Below are 10,720 nucleotides of genomic sequence, written 5' to 3'. Positions count from 1 at the left end.
TGTTTGTATGTAGAGTGGCTTGATAAATATCGTTATGATACATTCTTCCTCTTGATCTGTACATGCACATGAGACATACGCATTCAGCAGCGGCTGCCTCTGCTGCTTCCTTATTGTGTTCCTGGTCGATTAGCCTCGGGGCTGTCTTCAGGGCCTGGGGCCAGTGGGAGCAGGAGGGGGGAGGGCGGGTGGCTGCATCTGCTTGGGGACCTCCTTCAGGGGCCCCACTGTGGCCTGGCTCGGTTTTCATGTCTGTCTTCAAAAGCACAGCCCCGTGGAGAGAGAGGGAGAGAGAGAGGGGAAGACAGTTTGTCGACAGTGGCGCTGCCATTATTATTTTCCCATGTGCCCTCAGTCTGTATGCGGGTCTGAGGTGGAGGAGCATGTCAGCAGTGAGCTGCTTCTCACTTTCTTGTTTACATGTTTTTTCACCCTTAAGGCTATCCAAAATACACAATTCAATCAGTACAATCAAAACATACGCTTCAAGCATTCTTTTCAATCATTGCACTTTTTTTTCAAACTCTGACATAAACTTTATTAGCAGCAGGATTATTCATCAAGAGAATCTTGATCTATAATTAAAGAGAAAACACTTTAACCAAGGCATTAATTATAATATATGCTAATAATAATAATAATAATAATAATAATAATAAGTTATTAATATGCAACTTAAATCCCCCTCCCCTAATGATTCCACAGCCACGGCCTTGGATTTTGAATTTATTTGTGTCTGCAGAAATGTAATAAATTGTCATATTGGCAAATTAAAATACAAATACAATAAAATACAATGTTTCTCCAGCAATTAAAGGAGAGCCTAACAAGATTTTGTCATAAAAAGCAATTCTCAGCATGTTTATTTAAAAAGATGACCCTATCTCTAGTGATTGTGGCCTAATGTTATATTTATATTCAGTTTTTCTTGTGCACAAATTCATATGAACATGGAACCGGAGTGAAGAGCTAATTAAGAATCTGTGTAAATGGATATGACTTTGGATTGGATGATGCCCCTCCTGTGCAGGTGGGCGTAGCCTCCTTGTAACTCCTTTCCTCTCGGCTGTGGGTCCTCTGGGTGCTCCTGCTGTCACAGAAGTTTAGTGTCAGCCGGTCCGGGCCGGCAGGGACGCACTCACCTTGACATGATCAACTTGGAAATGAAGAGGACTAAATCCAAACCGTCAGCATGACAGGCATGTTGACCGTTTGGGATTTAGTCTTTTTCTTTCTTTTTCGTCTTATCTCTTTCTCTCTTCCCATTCACATGTCATTTCTCTCTGGCTTCCCATTCTTTGACCCATCCTCCTCCTCCCTTTTCTCTTTCCATCCATCTTTTCTGTCTTCCTTCCTTTGTTGTTTCTATTTCCTTCCTTCCCTCCCTCTCTGCCCTTTTTGTCTTTATCATTTTCTTCCATCTTCTGTTATCACTCTCCTTCCCTCCCCTGTTCTTAGACTCATGCCTCCCTCTAACAATTCTTTGCTTCCTCTTTCACTCCTCTCCTCTTCCCCATTTCCTCCGTCTCTCTGCACCAGGATTATTATGTTCAGCGGACTGTGTGGTGATTATATGTTCATATACTCTAATCTGACTTTGTGTGCAGACCTGCACCCGACCAGCTAAGTGCTTTGTAGAAAAAAAAAATCACGCCACAGTTAGTTATTTCTGGCTGGGTTAATCTTATTTCTCTGGGCACTTTGATAATGGAGAGGACTTGAATAATGAATAAGGTGTATAATACTGTTCTTCAGGCCCACGGAATGAATTAAGCAAGTGGCTATAAGTGAGTTTCTGTGAGTGTCTCTAATATAATGCCCCTCCTTTGTCCTTTCAATTCCACGCTCTTATTTTGTATTTTTGGAAAAAGAACAAAAATGTACACCTCAGCAGTGAAAAAAAAAACACAGTAAAATCACACCTACTAATGGATGCCAAAATGTAGATTGTACAATTGTGTCTCATTCTTTATTTTAGCTAGAAGATGACTCTCTCTCTGTGCACACATCTCTTCCTGTGTGTGTGTGTGCACATCTCAATAGTCTCTGCATAATGCATGGTGTGTTAGTTAGCAGACAGTTTGACCTCACACACAGACCATGAGACTCTTAATGATTCTGTCGCTTACGTTCAATGCTCTTTCTGCAGAGCTGATGCCCAGCGCAATTTTCAGTACATGATCTTCTGTGAAGAGAGTGTTAATAATCCATTTTTTAGTCTTTTTCATATTTTTTAAAAACTCATAAATCATTGATTTGGTTTATTTTATCAAATGTAAGTAGAGTCGACATGGGCCAACGTTTGGCTTCAAATTCACTTAGTTCAGAATGCAGTGAGGAAAAGTCACAACATTTTTTTTTACTATTTGTTGAAAAGACTCTGTAAGCAATTTCAATGTATTTGAGGCACCGTTTTCATTATATTATTTCTGTTACATTATATGTTGATTATATATTCAGTCAGTTGATTTATGCTGTGAAGTCAGTCCTACAGACTAACATATTGTCGTAAAATTGTCAGACCAACTGTCCAAAACAGCAAAATTTTCAGTTTACATACAGAGAAAAGCTGTAGACTGATGCTTGGAATTGAAAAATGACTCAAAAATGATCAAAATTGTCACTGTTTAACATTTTGTCAATAGACACTTTGTTTAATCAACTAATTGTCTCACCACTTTGTAACACTAATGTGCCAATCTGACCTGTTTGACCTGTAGGGTCATACTATATCTCTACTGCAGGGTGAAGAAGTATTCTGATCCATGTAATACCACTCTGTAAAAACACTCTATTACAAGTAAAAGTCCTGCTGTAAACCTGTACTAAAGTTGCAAAAACGGTTGTATTTATTAACACAATTTTACACCTCTTGTACAGAAGATCTGCAAAGTAAAAATTTTGTCAGCACAAATACACAATTAAGATACCTAGATGGAGTGAATGTAATTAGTTATATTCTACTATATACATCTATATTTACATAAAAAAATGCAATTAACTGATCTACCAAAATAATAAACAAATGAAGGAAACAGGAGCTACAAAATGGACAAGATCTCCTGCTATACCTTTTTAAAAGGTATCCATCACCTTGGACTCAAGTTTCCAGAGAGTAACACAATCTCACTCTGTGTGTGTGCGTGCGTGTGTGTGTGCGTGTGCAAGCAGGTATGCGTGTAGACTTCAGCAGGTTGGTCCCGAGCTGGTTTGGCCTCTGATGATAATAGAAGGTGACTAATAGAGAGCGCAGAGGTAGCTGTCTCCCTGCGCTCTGGTCACATTCTCATTTGTTGCTGCTGGCATTGGATGAATTATTGAGTTTGGGGTGTCTTGGCTCCCACCCCTCCCCTCTCCACATTCCCGCACTCTGCTCCCAAGGATGACAGCCACCCTGTGTGTATGTGTGTGTGAGTGTGTGCGTGTGTGTTAAAGTGAGTGTATATTTGTGTGCATGCATTCTTCAGCAATTAAACAGGGCTTTCATCCTCATTCTGTCAAAAAAGGTCTTCCCTGCATGAAAACATCTCAGGCAAGCACACTGTCTCTGTCTCTCTCACACCCTTCCTCTCTGTCTCTCCAGCTCACACGTATTGTTTTGTGTGTTTCTTTATCTCTCTTTGTAATTTCCACTAAGTCTAAATAGCTACTCTGATAATCTCAAATGCATTCATCCCCCCATTCATAGTCGTTTTGAATCAATTTGCATGAGGTCTGACTCCAAACGAGTTTTTATATTCATGCACAAATTGGCCCCAACACACCTCCATTATTGCATGAGAAAATGCAATATACCTTTCAGCTGCTGCTGAATAATTGAGGTGCCCTCAGTCGCCACATGCCGCCAACTCACAAGCCTTCAGCTCAACTTACCACGTAGAGACTACGTTATGATATCAATACGGGTATTACAAAGATCAATTATTCACACGCGCGAAGCTCCTCTTTATAACCTTTACATTTGCGTCACAAAACGCAAAGATGCGGTGCATTTGAGGGCCTCACCGTTATCATAGGGTTTGATCATATATTTTTTTTAATGACGAAACATCCGCTGAAACATGTGAAATACGTCCAAATAAATGTGACATAGTTTAGAAAGAGGGGGATTATTAACGACAATTAATATTTGCGTTTTATCCTGCCTTCCCTTAAAAAAAAATGCTATTTAACACCATAAATTGGACTGTAATTAATTAGGTCTCGGCATCAAAGAGAATTTTAATATTAGCAACAAACGTTTCTGCCTAATTGCGAAGTATTGATCCCCTGACTGAAAAAAAACCCGCCGACAGTCTCACTGGGAAAATCACACAACCGCAGGTCATGTTGGCTGTGGGAGGATTCCAGTGGGAGCTTTCTATTAGGCCTATTATATGTCGTTTTCTTTTATTTTACCTTTTTTATTAGATATTTGGTTAATATTAGGGGGGGACAATAGATCATTGATATTTCCGGAAAACACACAGAGAATTAATCAAGACTTACGAGCTAAATTTTTCAGTTATACATAAAGTCGGCCTAGAGTAGATTAATTGAAATAAAAAATGCATTAAATGAGCCGTACTTGTTTTCGTCGATAAAACTAGCAATTAGATATAATGATAATATCATTTGGCCTATTTTTTAAAGAATATTAAAACACATGTTAATTTAAGTGTGAGGCTCGCTGCTGAAATAAAATAAAAAATAAACTAAAAAAAAAACAATAAAGGGGAACATACTTACTTAATCAACGACAAAGCAAAAGAAAAAAAACATACTTTCTTTCCTCGGTTAACCTGTTGTGTATCCAGTTCGTCTCTCCCGAGAGTTCCCAGAGTTCCCAGTCAGCCTTCTCCTCCCAACTCCTCCACATTACTTCGTTTTATACCAATATATAATTAATATTGCATCGTCATTACTTAATCATTTCAAACCCCCATACACGACATAACCCGGTGACATGAGGGCATCCATAATTAAAAGCGCGCGCTAATCAGAGGAGGAAGAGTGGGCCATTATCAGCGTGTAGAGGTCGCACGTTCTGCGCTCCGCGGTGTGAAAATTACTGTGAAAATGGAGGCCCTTTATTTTGCTGTGGCGCTTATATCATGTACGACAATACATATTTAATCCCAGCAGAGGTTTGGGGAGTCATAAATAAAACAGTCAAGCGAGTTCCTATAAAACAAACAAAGATTTTATCGCCCATTGGTGCAGCTCAGGAAAGTTCTTACAGTTCATATCCGTTTTAAAAACACCGTTTTAAAAACACTATAATATAGGCTACCTCGTTTATAGGCCTCAAAAATAAAATAATACAACTTAATAAAGCACAAAAATAAAGTCGCTGCTTTGGATTTTTTTTTTTTTTTTTTTTTTTTTAGAAAATAACCAATAATTTATTAAGTTTAAACTTCACACATTTTTTTTCAAGTGAAATCAAGAGTGAGGAAAAAAAAATACTTAAATTAGGTGATACTCTATATACCTGGGCTACATAATAAATATGTAGTTCACCTGTAATGCAAAACATGTTCACAACAAAATACTAAAATATAGCAGCAGCCAAAGCCACACGGATGTGCCTCATATGACGGTGTCATTTTCTTTTCTAAATAATTCAATATAAACAGACTCAGTGTGTCATATCATGTGAAAGAAGTACTGTAATTATTTATATTTGTGCGTAAATGACCATCAAACAGTTCACCAAGAGAGCAGCAAAAAATAAAATAAAAATAAAATAAAATAAAATTAGATCGTGGTTTAAAAATGTGATTTTTTAACCCCTCAACACTGAATTCACATTAGTCTGAATTCATGGACTATAACAATAAGTGAGAATACAGTTATGATGGTGTACTTCTGTGATATGGAGGATAAACTCAACTAACATTTAAAAAAAAACCCCGTTATCCTTCACGAAATCCTCATTTCTTACTTTTTTTTTTTAAAAAACATCTTCAGTCTTCAGTTTAACACCGCTGACAAACACCCATAAATGCAGCCTCTGAACTCCATTTCATGGTTTAAAAAAGTGACTTAATATCCCTGAATGTGACAAACTGTCAGGGTGGATTTGAAAGTTCATATTTAGTGTGTGCAAGATACACGATCAACAACATCAAAAACACCCCCTCCTCCTCACAGATCTGTAACACAATCATTTATGAGTCCCATATTAATGACAAAATCGAAAAAAAGTGCAACAACGAAGAGTGAGTGACACGAAATGAAAAATTAAGTCTTTTGGAGATAATCCCAGACGAGACGTGAAGAGCTGTTGATAAATCCCTGTTAGTTAGGCTACTTAGGCTATTATTAATCACTCGATCAAAAATGTAGTAGGCTATTTTATTCATGATGTGTGAAACTCAGTGCACCGCAGAGTATTTCATTCGTTTCTGTTTTTGCCGCTGGTTGCAAAACCACACTCGAACCACATTCTTTTTCAGGTCCAGTTTTTCGGCGATGGCCGCAATTTTTTCCGAGGAGGGCCGAGGCTGGATGGCAAAGTAAGCCTCCAAAGAGCGCTTCTCCGGCGCGGCGATGGAAGTGCGCTTTCTTTTCCTCTCGTTCCCGTTGAAAAGGTCCGGCTTGCTGCTTTTCTCCCGGTACGCAGCCTCTGCTTCCTCCAGCCAGGCCTGGAGAACCGGCTTGAGCGCAATCATGTTGTTGTGGGACAAAGTGAGGGACTCGAACCTGCAGATTGTGCTCTGGCTCAAAGACCCCACTCCGGGGATCTTAAGGTTGGCCAGCGCCGACCCGACGTCCGCCTGGGTCACCCCAAGTTTGATCCTCCTCTGCTTGAACCGCTCGGCGAAGGCTTCCAGCTCCCTGGGATCAGACTCCACGTCGTTGACGCACGCCATGCCGCCGTGCACCGACAGCGAGTGAGGGTGGGCCATGTTGGCCATCGCCTGGTGCAGCTGCCCCATGGTCTGCAGGTGGTGGTGCGGGTGCTGGTGGTGGTGCGCCGATGTGGTCATCCCGGGAGGCTCCGGAGCACCCATCCCGGTCACGGCCAGGCTGGTGGAGAGGTGGTCCAGGAGGTCCCCGGCCTCCAGGGTCTGTCCCAGGTGGTGGTGATGGTGGTGGGAGGCGATGGTGGAGGGGACGTGGGAGATGGGCACGGTGGTGGAGGAAGAAGAGGAGGCTGAGGTGCAGGGGACACTGCTCATGGTATGGTAAGTCACGTCTGGTTTGAACGGGTGACTCTTGCCGTGAGAGACAATGCTGTCAGCAGCCGCCAGAGCCTCTGCCCGTGCCAGCAGGCTCTCATCAAAGCCTCCGAATATATTGCCCTGCAGCTGCAAGCAAGAGTGCGCATACTGGAGTCAGTGGGGAATTCTGTCAGGCAGCTCTCAGGATCTAAAAAACATTTTCCAAAGGCAAGCAGCGCCGAGGAGAGGAGAGAACCCTCCTCAAAGCGCAGGTCATAAAAATTAATATGAAAGCAAGAGCATTGCTTGAAAAGACATGTGGATGAGAAGGGGGAGGGGAGGGGGGGGGGGGGGGGTGGGGGGGGAGGGAGGGAGGGAGGGGAGGGGGGGCACAGACAGAGGAGAGAGAGAGATAGCGGATAGAACAAAGTCCTGTCAAATCAACTTTACAGACATTTCCAGTGTGATATTTCCCCCCTCCTCTCACTCAGTACAGCCATTCTCCCCCGACCTCAACGTACCTGCGGGGCGGGCAGACAGACTCTGCGCATGCCCTCCGAGCCTGAGTGCAGGCCGGGATACTTGGGCTCGTGCAGAGCCGGGTGCATGGAGAAATGCTGCTTGCCGTTCATGGTCATCATCCTCCTCCCTGCAAGCACCTCACAAGCAGTGTGGCCCCTGACATGAAAGCCCGGGCAGCGGACAGCCACAGAGCTCCTCTGCTCTCCTTCACCAGACTGAGCTGTTAACATCGGCCGCGCCTCCCGGCATCCCTCTCTCACCCCTCTCCCCCCCCCTCCTCTTCTTTCAGTCTCCCTCCTCCTCCTCCCCTCCCACCGGCTCCTCTGCTCAACTTACAAGTTTCAAAATGTTGGCCTCTGTGCGCAAGCGTAAAAAAACCCAAATAACTAATAATATTCAAATAAAACGCTGTTGATTTAGGGTTCCATAGTCATTGAAAACCTGGAATAGTAATTGAATTTCACAATGACATTTTCCAGGCCTGGAAAAGCCATGGAATTAGTCGAAATTCTCGGACGTTTTGGGCAAATCATGGATTTTTCTTGTGTTTAATGATATTGTAACAATAATCCTCCATTTACAACCTACCACGTAATGTAACATAACATTGTTTTTCTGTAGCTGTCGATAGCTCAAATTTGCGTCATCGCGTGACATTTTTGTTTACCATCACCTACATTTCTTCATTTTCTCCTCGTCTCCGCCTCTCCCTTTATGTATACCTGATAGCTGAAATTAGGTTCGAAAAGAATTTGAATCAATTTAAATCTGAATCGGGCTATGGGGTAAGAAAATATGGGTCCTAGAAAATCTATGAAGTCATAGTAACGATTTTAACAATTAACAAGGTCTCCACACATTTCCGTGGACCAAATTTCCAGACTTTTTTCAAAGGCATTTTTGGAAAGTTTTAGTGATAACGATTTTAAGCGCAATCCAAGTCAAACCATTTATCACAGGCGGCCTGTTGCTTCAGCACCACGGACAGCGAAACACGCTGAGGTTAGTTCAGGTGGCACCGGCGCTGTCCGTGGTGCTGACTTTCAGTAAATGTAAAACGCCAAAAAGCCAACAATAATTGATCAATTTTTTTGGTTCTTCATGCTTTGAATTGTATCTAAGACCTGCATGTTTCTGACCAGTTGACCCAAAGGCCTTGGCCTGCTCTCCTCCCATGTAAACGCCCGTCCTCTGGGCTGCTTTACAGCCTTCTCATGTGGCTGCCTGGTTTAAACTCACAGAGCCCGGGCCGAAAGAGGAGCCAGGCGGGCAAAGGCGGACTGATGACACAGCGGGTCCATCCGATCCTGTTAGCCGCCTCTCTGGTTCCCCAGACTCTGAATAATTTAGCTGCGCGGTGGCAGGCATCCATTACCACGTTGGCATGTTCTTATTCATTACACAGATTAAAACAGCCAAGGTCTTTTCTCACCATGCACACCTGTTGCAGGCGCAAGAGCCAAACTTTCAGAGCTGCATGTGGGCTGGTTAGTTGAATGAAGATAGGAGAGAGAAAGGACATGTAACTCGGATTTGTGCATTTTGCAGATGGATATATATATATATATATATTTAGATAGATAGATATATAAACATTCTTGATATTTCATCACAGAGATTATGTACCAGTGGAGAGAGTAATCATATAGCTTTAATAAAATGTATCTTTTATAAGACTATATAAAACATGTAACAAGAGAAAAAAAAAAAAAAAGCAAGTATCCTGTAGGAAAACAGGCAACATGTGAGAAAGCCGCGTGTGTGGAAACCCTTTGAATGTATAAAATGTTTGTCTGAGTAAAAGCCTGAAGTCCCTTTTCTCACCCTCACATCACCCTTTCCCTTTTCTTCCCTCTTAATAGCTGTCATACAGCTGGGGCCATTCATAATTTAGTGGCCATTGTTTACAACTCTGTCACCTCCATGCCTTTTTATATTCTGTAGATTGCTTCTGACATGTTTTATGAAGAGAGCGGTCATGTTGTGGCCAAATGTGACAGCAGCCTATTTTCTTCTCACTCCACATCTGGCCTGCATACAGTACACTCCCCCTAACTACTGTCACAGCATGCATTCATTTACCCGCTGCAGTGTTTAAGTCAAACTTCAGCTAGCTACAATTCAGCAGCTTATTTTAAGGTTTCTCAAATAATTATGATTGAAAATCTGAGTTTGTTTTACAAATTTTAATAACCTTAAAAAGCACTTTTTGTATTTCAAATATCTTGTGTTTGTCATAAATAGTAGCCATTATCGCTCGCTCGCGCTCTCTCTCTCTCCTTCTCTCTCTCGCTATATATATATAAATATACACACACAAGTATTTCAATATTAGAAAAAAATCCTACTATTTATTTGTCAAAATTATTATTATTTTTATTAAACTTTTGTTTTTATACGTATAGGCTTATAACAAATTGTATTGGCAGTAATAGGCCTCCACAGTCTCAGTTATATCAGTGCTGGATCTGTCCCCTCCTGGTCACCAGGCCACTGCGGGTCTGGGATCTGCCCCAAAAAGTGTACCATTCAGGCCCCTGCTTGAAAGCCCTTCCCGCGGGGAGAGCCGGAAGCTCTTGCATTAAACTAAACAGACTCGTAGTGTTCTCACTTGACCTCCTAAAGTAAGAAATGCTCGTGCATTATTCAGGGATATTTTAATATGTTGTAGATGTTGGCTGCTGTAATTAAACCGAGCATCAGAGGTCACAGTCTGTGCTGTGACGTGCTGGGATTTGTTTGGGGGCATATATATCAAAGGGAGCATCTGCGAGCAATAATTGGTTTATTCTTTTTAGTAAGATAGACAGCATGCAAAGTTTTAAACTATGTTGACTATCCTATTAGATTTGCCCTATGAAATGTGATTTTTTTTTTTGTTGTTGTTGCCATAATAGAATTATAATGCCTAAACCCGCAGCAGTAATTATGTTTTACTGGGAATATTTAAAAGCCCTGGATTGATTGTTGGCTACATTGTAATTAAATCATGGGCCAATGGGGCCCTGGAAAACTTTCCTGGGGTGGCCAGATTAGGTCTATGAAAGTCT

General features: G+C 41.7%; 1 protein-coding gene across 1 annotated transcript; it reads right to left on the bottom strand.

The window, feature by feature from the left end:
* Nucleotides 1–6,359: 6,359 nt before the first annotated feature.
* On the bottom strand, nt 6,360–7,789 carry pou4f3 (POU class 4 homeobox 3). Its single transcript, XM_042499942.1, has 2 exons — nt 7,670–7,789; nt 6,360–7,295 (listed from the first exon to the last, which is right to left on the bottom strand). Exons 1-2 carry the CDS (start codon nt 7,787–7,789, stop codon nt 6,360–6,362), a joined length of 1,056 nt encoding a protein of 351 aa, XP_042355876.1.
* Nucleotides 7,790–10,720: the final 2,931 nt, after the last annotated feature.

Source organism: Plectropomus leopardus, chromosome 13 (assembly GCF_008729295.1).
Source record: "Plectropomus leopardus isolate mb chromosome 13, YSFRI_Pleo_2.0, whole genome shotgun sequence".
NCBI lineage: Eukaryota > Metazoa > Chordata > Actinopteri > Perciformes > Serranidae > Plectropomus > Plectropomus leopardus.
Note: the sequence above shows the minus strand (reverse complement) of the source record. Positions and strands in the feature narration are given on the sequence as shown.